The 18,101-nt window shown below is 37.1% G+C and overlaps 2 protein-coding genes across 3 annotated transcripts; both read left to right on the top strand.

Moving 5' to 3' along the window:
• Positions 1-637: 637 nt before the first annotated feature.
• On the top strand, positions 638-10,056 carry LOC146467328 (C-type lectin domain family 4 member G-like). Of its 2 annotated transcripts, none has more exons than XM_085126113.1 (3): positions 638-712; positions 8,546-8,624; positions 9,413-10,056. In XM_085126113.1, the coding sequence occupies exons 1-3, from the start codon at positions 653-655 to the stop codon at positions 9,823-9,825; spliced, it is 552 nt and encodes a 183-aa protein (XP_084982239.1). In that variant the 5' UTR covers positions 638-652; the 3' UTR covers positions 9,826-10,056. The 2 variants fall into 2 exon arrangements, with proteins under 2 accessions (XP_084982239.1, XP_084982240.1); XM_085126114.1 differs by lacking the exon at positions 638-712 and adding an exon at positions 5,521-5,596.
• Positions 10,057-15,731: 5,675 nt separating this feature from the next.
• Positions 15,732-16,085, top strand: LOC146467327 (mannose-binding protein C-like). Its single transcript, XM_085126029.1, has one exon. The coding sequence runs from the start codon at positions 15,732-15,734 to the stop codon at positions 16,083-16,085; it is 354 nt and encodes a 117-aa protein (XP_084982155.1).
• The last annotated feature ends 2,016 nt before the right edge of the window (positions 16,086-18,101 follow it).

Genomic DNA, 18,101 nt, shown 5'->3' with positions numbered 1-18,101 from the left:
GAAATAAAATGTTCTTTCATGCTCTTAGTTTCACTCAAATGAAAACACTTTACCTGCCCTTTCTAGCAACAACACTATTTCGTCTTGAATTTCTTCATAGGCCGGATCTTTTGTGCCTGTATAGGTGCGAGCGAACACCCTTTTTGTATTGATTAAGCGTAACACATTGCAAATATTGCGCATTTTTTGAGCTTGATCGATCCGCACGGGGAGGTTCCATGGCGAAAGAAAAACTTTACTCTCCTAAATATATTAGCTTTTTGTTTGAGGATAGTATTGAAATACCGCATCGAGACCTCGAAAGCTCTTGATTGGTTTACTTTTCATTTTAGTTAATTTCGGCTTTATTTTGAGGAAAATAAAGGTTGTTGTTGTTGTTGTTGTTGTTGTTGTTGTTGTTGTTGATGAGAATTCGGTAAAATCCCCCCCGGGGGATACATGAATTTCGTTTCAATCCGGCAATCAAATATACCTTGCAGACCTTGACTTGTCTTAATTTGTTCTTGTAATTTCAAAAATTATTTTCGCACTGTCATCACAAGCGCAAATGTTGACATAGCTTGTTCCTGTGCTTTTCGCGCGCTTGCGTATCACATTTCACTTGTCACGCAATGAAAGTTGTTCGCGTTGTTCAAAACTTTAAATTTCTAATATGCGGAATTTGAGACAACTTTCAGCCTTGCCTCTGGGATGTGATATCGCCGGATATAATGTGAGTAACGATGGGAGAGAATTAAGAGCATTTTTTTTTATATCTAGTTTTCAGTCGTGTTTTCCGGTTGTGATTAAATGAGTCAAGCAGTCAGTAACAATGTTGCACTATTCTTCAGTATTTTCGACAAACACACAGAAAAACAAAAGCTTCGTTGGCAAGTGTTTTTATACAGATGGGCATAGAGAAGAATTTTTGTTTCTACTTTCTGGTTATAAATGTATACAGAGGTAAAACAATAACGGACGCGTTTCACCCATGTGGCGAGTTGAGAAACGGCTGATGTTTACAGTTTACGTCGGTGCGCGATTTTTTCAGTTTTTTATTGCAGTGGACTTTATTCGTAATATTTAAGGCAAATTCTGTTTTAGGTCACCCAAAAAGGGAGCATTTACACTTTCTAGCTTAAAAATAACGGTAGTTTGGAAGTGTAGCAAGATATGAGAGACAGGGTATTAACTTCATTGATTTCAAGTTGTTTCCCTGGGAACGGCTCTTTCATCTCACTTGAACGGCTCAATATAAACTCGAAAATTTCACCTGAAACGAATCATTTGATGACTTAATGCTAATATGGGGAGCTCTCAAGTTTAAAGCTTGTTATTTACGTGTATTAAAGCATGAAATGAAACCAGAGACCTTGGCTTTTATCTAAAAGCTTCCGTGAACTGTATTGACACGTGCAAAGTTACAGGAGGAACATGAAGTGCTGAAATGGCGAATTGTGTCAAAGTGCATTCCACACATCTCGACCTAGCGCGCTCGCTTTCCACGGGCCAAACTAAATATTTTAACATGATAAATAAGAAAAATTACCCGTTCAAAACAGGTATTTCATTACCAGTATATTCGTATACCCCCGATGATATGGTCATCTGAAATATGGCTAAAATCACTCTATCTAAGAAATAGCAAACATTGTATTCTTTACGTTGCTAACTTCGAATGAAAGAATGTTCAGGTCGAGATAAAATATAATTTGGAAGCAAGCAAAAGGGATGTAAAAACGATTGTGAAAGTGTCAACTCGAGAAAACGTTGCGTTGTCTTGAACGAGAGTTTTAAAAATGTACTAATTTGCATAATTTCAATCGAGCCATCGGGCACGTTGAGGCCGATTTCGAACTTTCCTAATTTTTGCCGAAAAAAAAATTCGCTGGAACTTTTGAATATTATTTTTGAAAATAGTTCACCAAAAGGGTCTTTTGGGGCAAATAAAAAAAAAAAATTCGAATTTTCGCTTCTGTCGTCGGATTCTCGAAAGTTACTGACAACGGCTCTTAAAGGTTTTAACTTTTATTTCAGTTCGTTTTCTACCCTTCCAATGTGATTGAACACTGGTAAATGTTAACTCGGGATCTTCTTCGAGAAGCCTGGCATAGTATGAATCTAGCCTAAACACGTCAGTAGGGGTGAAGAAAAATATTAATTGCTGTATCCAGAGTGCAGACGAATCCTATCTCCTTTTTGTTGTTGCTCGCAGGTTACAATTCTTGTATAGTCTCGAATTATAAGTGCAATACATGCAGTATATTTATTGTTATCGTTGGTCAAACACTCGCTTTTCTAACTGAAGGTAATCGCTTTGGAATCGCGCAAGTAATCATACATGAGTTGCCTGGCTAACAAAAAAATGCATGAGCAAAGTTTAGGGTTAATGATCAATAATGAAGCATTTCTGTTTCCAGTCGAAAGACTAGTTGTCTGGGCGCCACTCCACAAACCCTAAACACCATTTCGGTCCTTTTGGATTTGACATATACAGCCAAGCAAAATGTTAAAGGAAGGGAGGGGAGGAGAGGGTAGGAAAGAGGGGAGAGCAAGGGGTCTTCTTTGCGGTGTTCTGCCTTCCGGTCATTTTAGTTTTTACGGTGTTTTAGTAATATGGATTTCTGACATTTCAATATCAATCGGGCATTTTTTTCTTTTTAAATTTTGGCTTGTTATTGACCCAAAAATAATAACAATAATAAAAGCCAAAGGCACAATTTCTAAAATTTCCAGCATTTGTCTGGCAAAATATAGGTTAAGAAAGATGAATTTCAGTTAGCACGTAAATTTTTACAATCGTGCCGATTTTGTCACTTGTGGACACAACCTATTAAACAAACCGTTTACCTTTTGAGACTGTTAATAAATCAGCTTTCAAAACAAATGAGCCAAATGCATACATAATTCGTGCCATATTATGGGCGATCGAAAGAAAAATCTCAAGATTAAAACTCTTGTAATCAATCCTAGTTTTAAAATGAACTTATTGGACTTATCCCACGCGGCCGTTTTATCGGGTAATATACTTTGTTTGAAGGGTGAAGCAAACTTACATGATCTGCTATGCTACTTCACTTGGACTAAGAAGGAAATTGCTTCGCTGGAAATTATAAATTTCGATTTCCTTTCCATCACAAAAACCTTAAAAAGATTTTTAAGTATTTCATTAATTTGCAACATAACTTGCAAACCAAGACTTTCTTTGGTCACTAAAACTTGTCCAATTTATTTCGAATTGATTTTAGTTTCAACTCCCCCACTTTTTTTCCATGCAACAAATTCATTTACACATGTGTACAGTCAATTTTTCCGACTGAATCTTCCATGCCTTCTCTAGTGCTTACCATTAGTCTAGAGAGTGATACTCGGTATTCAATTTTTATTTTCAGAATTGTTTTAGCTTCTGAATCTTTCAAAAATTTCTAACTCTGTATTCACAATAAATATTTATATGTATAAGGAGATTATTTTGACAAAAAAATGGTCTCTTGAGATTTGTTGTACTTTATCGAGCCCAAGCATTTTTGACAATAGCCTCAGGTTGTAAGGACAGTCTGTATTCAGAAACAAAACTTGGTAAGTTGAACAATTGAGAAGTTTTACCTTTCATGTTACGAATGAAAAATATCGTGTAAGAGCATTGGAAATGCTTAGCTTTCATCTTTGTTTAAATTTAAAGTTTCTGAGTCAGAAAAGGAGCTCTTTAGTTGCGAAAAGGTAAAAATTCGATAATTAGAAAAGTTTTGCCTTCATGTTGTATCTTGAACCGTTCCGCTTGGACGCTATAATTTCTCCAAGTGAATTTATATCGTGCGAATGCCTTTCCATTTTTTGATTTATTTATTTATGATCATGAAAAGTAAATTAATTTATAGGATGAGAAAAACCTGTCCGAATAAAGGAAATTTCATGTCTCAAGCCCATGGAATGCGATGGACTTGAAAATGTTTCGAATCTTGTAAATACATGAAGCGAAAAAAACATTAAAGCTGGAATCGACTTTTGCTGTTTTGTACCGCTAACCTTTACGAGCTCCTACCCCACTCTTCATGTCCACTATACGTTTTACATTAAAGCGAACAACTACAAATCAGTTCGTCAACTCTACAATTGGTTTCTCATTAATTGAACAGGATCGTCTATGTGAGTTGTTTGAGAACGATTACAGGATTCAGAAGAAAGGCAGAGGGCCAAATCGCATAGTGTTGTATAGTTTTCAAGTAATTCTTGTTACACATCCTATTCATACTATCGTTGGTCAAGCAATCCTTTTTTTTTTTTTTATGTGAAGATGATCGCTTTGGACTTGCGCGAGTGGCCATACATGAGTTGTCTGGCTAGCACAAATAGGCAAAGTTCAGGGTTATTGTTCAATAATGAAGCATTCCTGTTTCCAGTCGAAATTTTAGTTGTTTGTGCGCCACTCCACAAACCGTGAACACCATTTCGGTCTTATTGGATTGTTCGTCAACAAGGACTAAATATTAAGGAAGAGAGGGGAGAGGAAGGGAGATGAGAGGGAAATGCGTCTTTGCTGTGTTCTGCCTTCCGGTCATTTCAGTTCTTCCGGTGTTTCGGTTATTTGGATCTCATGGTGCCACATGAAACGTAGCATTTCGAAATTCGGATTAGGTATTTCGTCAATTTTTTACTCGTTTTGGACTCAGAAAGAGAGTCAAAAGCCAGTGTTTAAAGACTGTTCAGTATTTTTCTGGCAAAATATAGGTTGACAAAAGAGGAGTTTTTGCCCATACATTTTTACTATCGTGCCGATATTATCACTTGTGGACACAACTGATTAAGCAAACCGTTTACCTTTAGAGACTGTTAATAAATCAGCTTTCAAAACATATTTGTCAAACGCATAAACAATTCTTCCCATATTCTGGGAGAAAGAAAACTCTTAAGCTAAGCTGTGATCAATCGTCGTTTTAAAATGAACTTATTCGAATAATTTTTAATTAAATCAAGTGATTCCACGCGACTGTTTTAATAGCTAAAAACTTTGTTTGGAGGATACCCAAACTTATTTGATCCACTATGTTACTTAGCGTCGCTTTGAAGAAGCAAAGCGGTCAGCAAAGGCTTAATTTTGGATTTCCTGATTTTCAAAAGCATTTTGAAATAAAATTGAAAAAATTCATTTGTAAAATGTAATGTTTAAATGCCAGCAAGACCATTCGATCAAAGAACTTGATTTCAGTCTCGGCAGAACGTGTCATTAATTAAAGACGCCAGTATTGAATTTATTAGAAAAAAATAAAACCCCGCAATCCTAAATTCATTATTTTATGGTTCATTGTTACTTACTCTACATGATTTCAATTACATTCACTTGTTACCTAGTTAAACCGGATAAGCTTTGAAGTTCGATTTATCTTTTTATTATTAGAATAAATTCTTCATTATTACTTTAATGTTCACTATGACAATTGTATGAATTATTCCCACTAAAGCCTTTCTGTTTGAACAGCTGCCTTAATCTGCCAAAGATCGCTAATTTGGTATTCAAAGTAAAGACGAATGTTAAACATAGACAGATTCAGAATAAAGTTTTTATTCCCGACTGGAACCTCCAGCAGTTAGGTCTATCACTCTCAGGAAACCGCACTTGGTAAGTTGAGAAATTAGAAGTTTTAAAATGCAAGACGTGTTTCCTTATTGCTGTGTACAAGTCTGGATTCAGAAAAGCTAACCTACCAAAAATTATTCCAGAATATTTTTCAGTGTCAATGGGGTAAGAAAAGCAGAACAAAATTCACCTCTGTCTTTTTTAATTACGGAATAGTTAATGCTCCTGTATGTAGTGTCCTGAGCGGATCAAACTAAACAAATTCGCCTGAAAGGCTTAAAAAGGTATAAGAAACAGCAGCGGTAGTAATACATTGTTTAAAAAAAATCATCTTTTTGTCCTTGGTAGCTGCCTCTGAAAAATAAAATGAAATAAAAATGGAACGGTATGCACTTCGCAAAACATCACTGACCAATATCTGAATGGTTTGAGACACTACGATTTCATTGCCTTTCTTGAAAGTAAGGACTGCAGTATCACATGAAAGTGCCAAAGAAAAAGTTTACTGCTTTACAGCTCTAGCATAGTACAAGCTAGTATATTGTAAGCATTGTATATTCCTAGTCTAAATTTTACCCTCTGTCCGTTTTTTACGCCCGGTCGGTAGTCTACGTTTTACACTGACCGATTAAGTAATAAATTGTAGAAAATAATAAAGGTTCTGACGCTAAAATCCGAACTGTTGGCTGTTGTATTCTCATAAGAACTCGAAAATTTCGCAGAAATTCCATGGCCTGAATAATGATTTGAGATGTCCGCCAGCTCGTTGCCTGGATAAAACAACAAATTGCACTCGAAACACAATTTCTTAGCCGTTATTTCTCGGATTTCCGCTGTCGAAACTGTTGAGTATTCCTTAGTAGTTGTTCTTTTGATTTACCATTCAGAAAAGGTGTGTTTTCCTTTCGGAAAACACGAAAATCGGCTACTAAAAAGTTAGCCGTACGGGGTCTTTGCGGTGTTCTGTCTTCCTGTCATTTCAGTTCTAACTTACGGTGTTTCGGTTATTTGGACCTTATGATGGCAAATGAAACCTACCATTTCGAAATTCGGATTAGGTATTTTGTCAATTTCCGAATCGTTTTGGACCCGAAAAAGAGTCAAAAGCCAGTGTTTAAAGAATATTCAGTATTTTTTCTGGCAAATATAGGTTAACAAAAGAAGAGTTTTTGCACGTAAATTTTACTATCGTGCTGATTTTGTCACTTGTGGACAAAACTGATTTAGCAAACCGTTTACCTTTTGAGACTGTTTATAAATCAGCGTTCAAAAGAAATGAACCAAACGCATAAACAATTTCTTGCCATATTCTTGAAAAAAGAAAACTCACAAGCTAAGAAGTAAGCATTCCTCGGCTAGTTTTAAATTGGACTGATTCGAATAATTTAAATTAACTCAAGTGATTCCACGCAACCGCTTTAATGGGCAATAATAATGGTTTGCCCAAAGGATACTGAAGCTTATTTGATCTTCTATGTTATTTCGCGTTGACTAAAAAGCAAATTGGTCTGCTTAGGTTTTAAGTCCTGGTTTCTTTCCCATCACTTAAACTAGTTCTATTTGCCAATACTGAGTTACAAGATCTTGATGATGAGTTCCGTTCTTTTCGTGTACAGAAAAAGGGAGTTTGAGTTGATTTTAGTGCTAACTCCACCACTCTTTTAAAATATGACCAATTCATTTCCACAAGTGTGCAGTCAACCTTTCCGACTATCTTCACTAGCGCTTACCGTGATTCATCTTTAAAAGAGTGATACTCAGTATTCATTGTTCATAATTTCTCACAATTTTTGCAGAATTTTGTCATCTGCTTTAATTTGCCAAGCACCGCCGGTTGCGTGTTGATAATAAATATGTATATTGAATAAGGAAAATTTTTCAAAATAATTGGTCTCTTCAGACATGTTGTACTAATTATCGACGCCAAACCTTCTTTACAAACACCTCCGGTAGATAGGACAGTCTCTTTCAGAAAACAAAGCTTGGTAAGTTGAACGATTGAGAAGTTTCACTTTTTATGTTACGACTGAAACATATGGCGTAAGATTACCGGAAATGTTTGGTGTTGTTCTGGGTTTAAATCTACAGTTTCTGAGTCAGAGAAGGAGCTCTTCAGTTGCCGAAAGGTTAAAACTCGATAATTCGAAAAGTTTTGCTTTCATATTGTTTCTTGAACCGTTCACATCAATGCTATCATTTCTCCAAGCGAATTTTTATCCTGCGAATTCCTTTCCACGTTTTGATTTTCAGGGGAAATTAACAAAAGAAAGAGGAAAGAAAACGATGAAATGACGAGTTGTTCGCGTCTTAGTTATCCAGCGCACTTGGACCATTTGCAATTTTACCCAAACAATTTGTGTTTTAGAGCCAATGCCCCCAGAAATAAACTTATCTATTAAATTACATTAATTTAGTTCCACCTTGGTCTGGAGAAAGGCATGAATTGAAGTAAGACTCAAATCCATAATTCGCAGGTTAAAATAAAGCAGTTATGGTCGGACTGACCATTGTAATATTTGGAGTGCGAAATCCAAACCATAATAAATTGTGACAAAAATGACACATTTCACGCAAAGTTTGTTTCTTACGGAGAGTGAAGGGGGATTTATATCAGACATAAAATAAAATTTTTGCTAATAAAATAATATGATTATTTCATGCATTACGAGAAAAGGAGTTATTTTTTCAACAAGCTAAGTATATCAATAATTCAGATTTGCCAGAAGGGCAACTACTAAAAGCACTACTTCATTTAAAGTCCTAAGTTTTTTTTCTACATTGCCAGCTTTTAAAGTAAATTAGCCATTCGCAAAAAAAACACATTCTTCCCATTTGCATTTTTTGTTCATTAATGCCAAATTATCTTCACATGCATGTACATAATGTCCAACGTGAGTTCAAATACTGACAACTTTTTACATTGTTTAGCGTCATGTAATCACAAATTTCCTAACTTTGGCCATTGAATACTTTCTTCATTTTTCTTTACAGAATCAGGCAGGGATGGCTATCAAAGGAGCAGTGTTCATTTTTGGCGTTATTTTTGTGTCTCTGATGATGGAAGCAGAGGGTTCGTAAAGGGTCGCGTGGTGGTTAACGTTATATAACAGAATATCACTCTTATGTCGTTCATTTCCGTGTGGTTTTTAATTTCAGTACTAGCAGGTTTTTTTTCCGTTTTCACCAGTTAAATCGTATCATTCATGTGAAATATTTCGAAAAATATAAAAGGCTAATTTTGCAAGATTGTCGTGAGTGCTAAACACAGCCAGCAAATGTTGAGGGCTGTCGGGTTAAGCTATTGTGGAAAGGAACCTTTTTTTTTGATACCATTTCAAATAGAGTTCCCTGATACCTTTTTGATTATTTTAATGTCAGAAACCATGGCATTCACTACTACAAAACTAAAAATAATGATGACCTTATTTTGGACAAAGTTAACTTAGAATGCACCACGCGCGCTTTTTTCTGCAAAGGAGCAAAATTTTTTAATAATGCTTAGAATTTATAATTGTTTGAAACTTCCTTTTATTGTTGCTCTCCTAGAATATTTGTGATCTCCTTTTTTTTTATTTTTTCTTCTCAAAACTAATGCAGCAATTCTATATAAATATGTTTGAAATATTATTATTATTATTATTATTATTATTATTATTATTATTATTATTATTATTATTATCGTGACACCGAAGCCTCGGTTTTTATCGCTCGTTTTTACATCTATTCGCAATGGTAAATCTTCATTGGTGAGAATCATAATCATTGTAATCGGTATTTAATAACCTAGGTCTTCTCGCGAGCGCCATATCAATTTTTAGCTTATGGCTTCCTTTCTCTCTCTACCTTCTCTTTATTCAGGTTGTTGTCCACCTAAATGGGTTTCAAGTGAAGCCGCTTGTTACTACGTTGACAATACCCGATTTCGAAAAATGAGCGATGCTCGGAACAAATGTAAGCAAATGGAAGGAGACATCGCCATCATCAGATCTGCCAATGAAAATCAGTTTATTTTCGACCTGGTAAAGAAGACAGCTGGATTACCAGGCTGGGGTGCATGGATTGGCCTCCAGCGAACGGCTGACGGGAGCTTCAAATGGGTTGACGGCACCCCATTAGATTTTGACGCATGGAATTCTGGAGAGCCCAACGACAATGGAGGGCGCGAGGATTGTGTTGCCATGTACTGGAATGTAGGAGGAAAGTGGAATGATGCCCCTTGTGACTGGGAAGTCACCCCCGGTGTTGTTTGTAAGATGGAAATGCCACGTTGAGGTGACCAGTTCATTGCTAACCAGAAAGCTGCAAACCTGACTGGCATATATAGGACTATAGAAAGCTAAAAGTAGCGTGACCATGTTAAAGTAGTCTATTGGTTTCTACCGCTGTACCAGTCAATAAAAGCACGACATATTTAAGAGCGTTGCATGCGCTCTTTACATAGCCAAGTTATGTTAATTACTTGCTTAAGGTGAATGAAAAATAAAAGTGGTGTTGGCAACTTACGTGGTCAAAAAATTTCTATGCACGTTCAATTGGGAAACGTCATTGTCTGTGCAACGTTAAGTTTTAATTTGTATCCGAAATGAACCATAAGCTTGAATTATTAAGATTTAAGAAAATATATACAAAATGGGGTGTTATGCCAAAAAAACAAACTGTGCAGTACGTATAGAACGCGCGTAGCCGGCTGTCATGGTAGACTGATACCAGTGATAATATAAACAAAGCAAAGTGCTTGAAAATGGCTTCGATTCAGTTTATTAATTATTAATTTGTGATCATTTTTCCTTTCGCTGAAACGCGGACAGGGTTACTTGTTCCCTGTTTAAAAAAATTACCACATTCTGTTAACAGTCCTTACGTTTTTTTTTTTTGTGCATACATTTTGAATGAAATCGCCAAAAACATCCCAAACATTATAAATTCTGACAAACCGACCATCCTCTTATACAGGGTGAGTTGAGGTGTTAAAATTTTAGAAATAATTTAGCGTTCCTTGGCCTTTTAAGTCTACGTTCAGGCTACGTTTAAAGCGACTTATATCTACAATTATAAAAAATGGATCATTGTTTAACGACAATTCCGGGAATTTGATTGGCTTTTAGCGGCCATGCCCTAAAAATAACGACCATTAAATTGTCCTTTGCTTGTTCTTGAAAAGCGAAATCAGCAAGATCTGGCAATATGTCTTGATTTTTTTTTAATGAAACAATTATTCCGCTCGCGTTTGCTAGATATGAGATGATTATAGCGAACTCGGCGCTCGCTCTACGCCCCTCATTAGCTATCATCTCATATCCAACGCACGCTCGTGGAATAATTGTTAAACATATACGTCCATCTAGATTATTCGTTTCACATTTAAGTAAACAGGCAACAAAATCAGCTCATCAACTCTCCCATTGGTTTTTTCGCGAAGCGCATACGCGATGATCCCTCGAACGGGACCGCCGGCCTACTGTAACATTTAACAAATCATTTGTTTGAGAACAATTACAAGAGTCGGAAGAAAGACAGAGTGCAAATCGCACCCTTTTGTATATTTTCGAGTTATTCGTGCTGGACATCTAGTTCATTTATTGTCATGGCTAGTCAAGGAATCGTTTTTCTAACTAAAGATGATCGTTTTTGGCGCAAGTAATCATACATGGGTTGTCTGGCTAACATAAATGAGCAACTAGTTCAGCATTTCTGTTTTCGATCGAGATATTAGTTGTTTGTGTTCCACTCCTCAAACTTTGGACACCATTTCGGTTATTTTGGATTGTTCATTAACTTACTATTAAAGGAGGGGAGGGGAGAAGGTGGAAGCAAGAGGAGGGTAACGGGTCTTCGCGATGTTCTGATTTTCGTGCATTTTAGATCTTACGGTGTTTCGGTAATTTGAATTTCATACTAGTGCGACATGAATCCTGGTATTTCTTAATGTAGATCAGCTATTTTGGCAATGTTTGACTCGTCATTGACCTATAAAGAGAGTAAACAGCCAGCGTTACGTATTTTTCTACAAAATACAGGGAGACAAGCTAAACTTTTTCCTCGTAAGTTTTTAATATCGTGTCGATTATGTCACATGTGGACACAACTCACTAAAGAAACCCTTTTCCCAGTGAAGGGTACAAACGAATGTTGTGCCACTAGCACCAAGGACAAATGATGGATCAGAAACTTAACTCTACAGTGTATGTTAAAGTGCTAAAGTGAATCCATGAATTTCCCACTGAGCGTTAGCTCTAGTAAGGAAATGAGAGATCGCACGAGGCGACCTCGGTGTGAATCGAACCCACGGCCTCTGGATTTGATCGTCCGTTAAGGCCACACGTACTTGCTCCCGTCATGACTTACGTATTGCTTCAGTTGCTTATTCTCCTACCCGAAAGTCTTGATAAGAAGCTTTTCGGTTTTCACAGTGGATAGACTGAGGTTGCTCTTGGCAAATTCCGTCCTATAGTTTGTCTGACTACCATTGTCAAACAAAATTCGCATATTGATACCAGTGTGTGGCTTATTGACGATAGATAACACCAACAGCAGCAGGACAGACTTGTTCGTAGCCTCCCACGCAATAGTTTCAGTTTAGAGAACTCGTATTACATCCTCCCTCGAGGTAATGCGAGTCCCCCTAAAAACGACTACGCGGGAGGCTAACTTAAGGGTCAGGTAATTATGTTGAAATGGCACCCTCCCTCTTGACATGCACTAGACCACTGGAATTGTCAAAAATCGACACATGCCCCGTGTTTCCCTGCACAATTGTAACACAGGCTGCTTGAAGAGGAATTCTGTGCCAAATGGCTGTTACCACAACAAATGGAACAACGCCTTTGTTGTGTTAAGAGATTCTTCTACATCCAATATTAATTATTGTGGTACATATTGCGCTGGGGTTCCTCTGCCTGTAGTAAGTACAATTCACACATTTAGCTCCTGACAGAGTGACTAAAGCAGCTGCGGTAGCGGACCTGATCCTTCACTTAATAAATCGCCCAACATGAATCTGATTTCTTATTATAATCGAAGTAATTAATACTCCTATTGTTAAACATATGGAGATGAAATTACTTATATCGTAGATACAGTAGATAGGTAGATATAGAATATATAGAGGATTCGTCATTTCAATACTGCTGTCACACGTAATGTATATACATATTGTGCTTTTGTAATTATTGTAATGCGCATTTGATCATCTTGTCATGGAAAATGCGCAATGTAAGAGAATAAATTATTATTATTGTTATTATTATTTCACTGTGGTCATAGCTGGCTCAGACAAGTTTTTTTGTTTTTTTTCAATCAGTTCACAGCGTTTCCTCACTGCAATTTCACTGTCAGATTCCTTTAAAGTCAGGGATGTAAGACCTACTCTTCTTTAACTATGAACTTTGAAATCATTAAGCTCAGATTTGCTAGGAGTTTCTCCATCAAAAGAGATATTTCCCATATGATTCACTCTCTACCTCTTAGAGTTCATGGCGCGAATTGGCCATGAACTTTATCATAAGGTTCCGTTAGCCGTTTCAAATTACTGTCAGAATTTACTGCTGCAAATTGTTGACAAGACGTTCCTTGTGTGCATTGATAATTGTTTGAGGTTGCAAAAACGCTTCTTTACGATGTTTTGGCTGTTTCATAATCATCGGCTGTTAAAGGAAGTCCACGAATGACCCCAGCGGCCGTACCTTCCGCTTGGCAATCCGATGCTCTACCAACCGAGTTAGCAGGACGGTGGACTATGCAAATACATAAATGCACGTCGGAGAAAAGAAAGGAAAAGAGGGCGGAGATTGAGTTCAGTGGACGACTGAAAGCAGCCGTTATGGCAATGACATAATTAACGTGTTTGTTGCGCGCTGGAAATTTTAAAATGACGATAAATTTGATACGAATGTAAAAAAAAAACACAAAGGTTGTAACAGGCTCATATTTTGCGATGTGCAATTTATGTGCTTTTTAGTAAAACTGAGTTTAAGTAATATTTAAAGATATCTGTTTCTAGGAATTAACGTAATGTTTAAAACAGAAGCAGCAGTGTTTTTAGACCCGATAAAACATGGGCTGAGAGTTTTTTGAACGGCTTCAAAAACATTCCTGGAAAAGCGTGTGTCAAGAGAGTTCATAACAATGATGCTTTTGTGAACGTTGGAAATTAGCGTACGAGAAAAACATTAGACACCGCATACTAATAAGGAGGAGGTTTTACAGGGTCTTAAAACAACTGCACATGATGTTTTATCGACCATTTGATAGGTCAACCAACTTATGAATTATTAATGAGATTGAGAAATGTTCATCAAAACTCAATGTAGCGTCCATATACACCCCAAGGTCCTTTGCTGAAACAACCGGACGCAGCTCTTTCCCCAGTAAAGTAACATGTAGATCCAGATCTGTAGGCGTATTTAGAAGCATTTCACGTGTGCCGATTAAAAGCAATTTTGTCTTCTCCGGGTTAATCAGAAGGCTATTTTGCCAGCATCATACGGCCACTTTTCTCAGGTCTTCGCTTATTTGTCGAGCGGCACCAACGATATCCCCAACCAAAAATGACAGGTGCAATGTCGAATCATCCCCGGAGGATTCTAAGGAACAGTAATCTGAAACGCCTGGCAAATCGTTAATGTAAACATTAAATAATGCTGGGCCTAGGATGGATCCTTGTGGAACTCCGTGTGTAGATTTACACATTCCAGATACTTCAGAGCCAATTCGTATATACTGCTGGCGAACATGTTGTAGTCGTGGTTCTTTTCGCATGCAAACTGCTCTCAAGCTCTGCTTGTTTTAAACATGTGTTTCATGCAAATTGATTTCAACACAACAATCGGAAGAAAACCAGTCTGAAGCGGTGTGCATGAAACGATACATCTGATGTATCTGTACTAATGCAACAGGTTTGTTTACTTAGCAAATTTAACTCAGAAGCTTCTAATCAATCCGTCTTCCTTTCTGACTGTTTTGAACCGATCCACAAATGTAGCCTTTTCCACTATCGAATAAGCTGTTTACAACTTTTCACGGGAAACAAATGAAAAGGAAAATAGCAAACAAAACAATTTTGCAAACCGCTTTTCTTCGAGAAACGAGGAAAGTGAGAGGACGCATGTTCGCTAGCCGAAAGGCAGCCGCTAATAAAAGCGCCAGAAAAATGAGACCTCTTTCCAGGCTCTCCGCGTTATTCAACTTTTCTCGCTTGGTTCCAGGATACCACAAATTGAAAAATTACATCTATTCTAGCTATGAAAAAGTCATAATGGAAAGAAACTTTCGATGTATTAGCCAGAACACACATTCAGTCCTCGTATACGGGTTTGCTTTTATTTATTTATTTATTTATTCATTTTTTTTTTTACTTGATAGGAGCTGATCAGGAGACATTCAACTGATTTGTATGAGTGGATCTTCTGACAATTTTTCTATGACAAAATAAAAATGCCCTTTTTAATAATCTCCCCGTAGACGGAGAGGCGAAAATCTTGGGACAAGCAAATTTAAGCTGAGCTCCAGTTCGCAAACAAAGTCAAGCTGGAAGGTGGACATGGCATTCAGTGAAGTTGTCTGTAGTAAAATAATTACATTTATAAATATATAAAATTCAAGATATGTGTAACCTATCGCATTATCTGTGCATTTTATCTGTGACTGAGAAATATATTTGACTTAAAATAGAACAACTATGTATTTAGTGGGAAAAACATACAAGATTAATGGTTTCAAATAAATGTCTTGTAGATAACATTTTTATAACATACACATTTTTAATTTACCATGATTTTTCAATACATAATGCAACGATATTCTTTGGTTGACCTCCTGTCGATCAGCTGTTTATGAGTAATATTTTACGGCAAGTGTTACTCCCATATTGTGTGGCATCCTCCTTGGCTTCAATTTTACAAAGTATTTAGCATTTGCAATTTTTTAGGTGCAAAGTATTCAAGGAAGGTTCTTATTATAATCACATATTACTTTTATGAATATTATTATTGCCATTACTATTTTGGACTTTCCATGGTGCCCCTACTCCTATATCACCATTTTACATGTTGGAAACAAAAACCAAACCAGGTCTTGCTCTTTCAAGAATGATTCTCCTTCGGCATTCTCTTTATACAGGCTCCTGTCAGCATGAAGAGTCATGCTATTTTATTTCATCGACAATGATGGAGTTACCACAATGAGCGCTGCTTGGGAAAAATGTCAGAAGATGGAAGGAGATCTGATAGCTTTTATTAGGGGAGACTGGGAAAACCAGTTCATTTTGTATCTGGCACGGAAGACTACTGGGATAACTTTCTGGGGTTTGTGGATCGGTCTCCAGCGAAAGGCTGACGGGAGCTTCGAGCGGTTTGACAGTAAATCACTAGAGTATAGCGCGGAGAATGCCAGAGAACCAAACAATGACGGGGAAAACGAGAATTGTGGTGTTATGATGCCACAAGGCCCTTCAGCAGGAAAGTGGAATGATATACCCTGCGACTATCCATTCAACCGCGAAACTGTTTGTTCCGTAAGATGCATTTGTGAATGACAAGCAAATGAGTATGGATAATATATTGGAACTGCGGATAAAAGATTTTAAAAATAGAAGAAACGTCCTTTCAGTTATTGCGACGTTCAAGCCATGTTTCTTTTCGTAATCACTTAAAGTGCATATGAAGTGAAAGACATTTCAAAGAGAACAAGTATGACGTTTTCTTTTTTTTTTTTTTTTTAAGTGATGGCGTCACAAATCGTACAAAGAAAATCACCAAGTTTATTACCAGAAAGCTTTCAATTGCCTGTAGGAACACATTAAACTAAAAATAAGCATCGGCCGACTAGGAAAAACATAGTAATGGGGCTAAGAAAAAAGGGTACGGGGGGAGGGGGGTGGGGGGTTAACCTCCTCCCTTTTCCCATCTCCGTCACTTTGTCTTTCTCCGGATCAGCCACACCATGTTTTTGTTTTGTTTGGTTTTAAAAGTTGCTACTGACTTTTTAAGGCCCTTCTCGCACAAGTCTGAATAACAAAGAGTCAATTTCAAAGTTATTCAGTTCGACGAGGTGGGTTTGGCGTATAATTCTGAATCTGGACACACTTTCACCGGATAGGTTCCTCCCCCCTCCCCCCCTAAAAAAAAAGACATAAAACTACAAAACGCCTGTCACCACTCGATTTTCTCATAATCCACCTATTTACTACGATAAACGAGTTCTTCTTGCTTCACTAGTACTATTCCTAAGAAGGGAACTCTTTCACCTTGCATTTGACATTAGCTACACATTAAATATCCAGTTTTCACGTGGATCCCCCTGTCGGGAACATTTTAGTAACTCTTGCCTAGGGAACGGCTCGGTCCGCGGCAAAAATGGCGCCCGATTTGAAATCAACTTTGTTTTCAACGAAGGCCTGTATCTCAATAACTGAATAAACTTATCCGAGAAAGAGTTGCTCCGGGATTATCTCACATTATCCTTCTTGGCATATTGTGTGCCAGGTAAGCGTGTGCTTAAGTTTCGAACAAAATTTTAACGAGGTTTTCGAAGTGCTCTCCTCAAATGACGGGTCAAATTACATTCAAATTCCACTTCAAGTTTTCCAAACTTTTCATTTACATAATACAGTGCTGCACGTTGACCAGCCGCTGCGAGATAAACCGTTGACAACGGCGTTTGGAACCTCTGAGAAGCTTCAGTTGAAAACACAGCAAAACACACCGGGTAAGCTTTTTCAGATTTTATTATAATATATGCGGATTTCCGAGGGAATTGTCTAATTTTCGATCGAATTTTAACGTCATACAGACTCTTATATTAGGCTTTGGTGACTTGTGATGAAGGTAGAGTTGCTGAACTCTTGTGCTTCTGTTGTACGTAGTGTTTGCTGCCACGAGCAGCTAATAAAGTATTATTAGGCTCTGTCTGCCCCCATGAACTGGGATTTTAATGGCACTTTCGGTTTATAACGGAACATCCTTGGTTTTCCAGAAGTCTTTAAGACATTCGCTGCTGACTTAAGAACCATCAAATACTAATTTAAAAGAATTATTCTAAAATTTTAAGAGCGGATGTCTGTAAATATCAACCAGAGGTGTGCAATAGTGAAAAACTCAAAATTCTCAAAAAAATTCACAACATAGCCTGTGGTAAACTATTGCAAGAAATACGTGTTTTACTTCGATCCGATAATTATTTTTGATGTGAGGCTATAATCTTGAATTCACCGCTCCTGAACCGGGTTTTCGGTGTCTGACACCACTTGTTGCGAAGACCTTGTTTTAAACATCAAACCAGTTTTGTTCCAAACGAAAAACATCCAGTCTGATAAAATATATAGTTATAGACAACATGAATGGTATGTTACTCATCTGAAGTGAAAATTAAATATTTAGGAGATTTTTCAAAATTTACAATTTTTTAAGCGATTTCTCGTGATGCCAAATTGACAAATTTGCGAGGCTAAAATCATCAACTGGTACATGGCGTTGAGGATAAAGATTTACACCACGTGAAAGAGCATCATTTCCTCTTATAAAATCCGCTTTTAAAAATATGGGCAACACAG

Source organism: Pavona decussata, unplaced genomic scaffold (assembly GCF_977016875.1).
Source record: "Pavona decussata unplaced genomic scaffold, jaPavDecu1.1 SCAFFOLD_137, whole genome shotgun sequence".
Taxonomy (NCBI): Eukaryota; Metazoa; Cnidaria; class Anthozoa; order Scleractinia; family Agariciidae; genus Pavona; species Pavona decussata.
The sequence above is the reverse complement of the archived record's forward strand: the minus strand, read 5'-3'. Positions and strand labels throughout refer to the sequence as shown.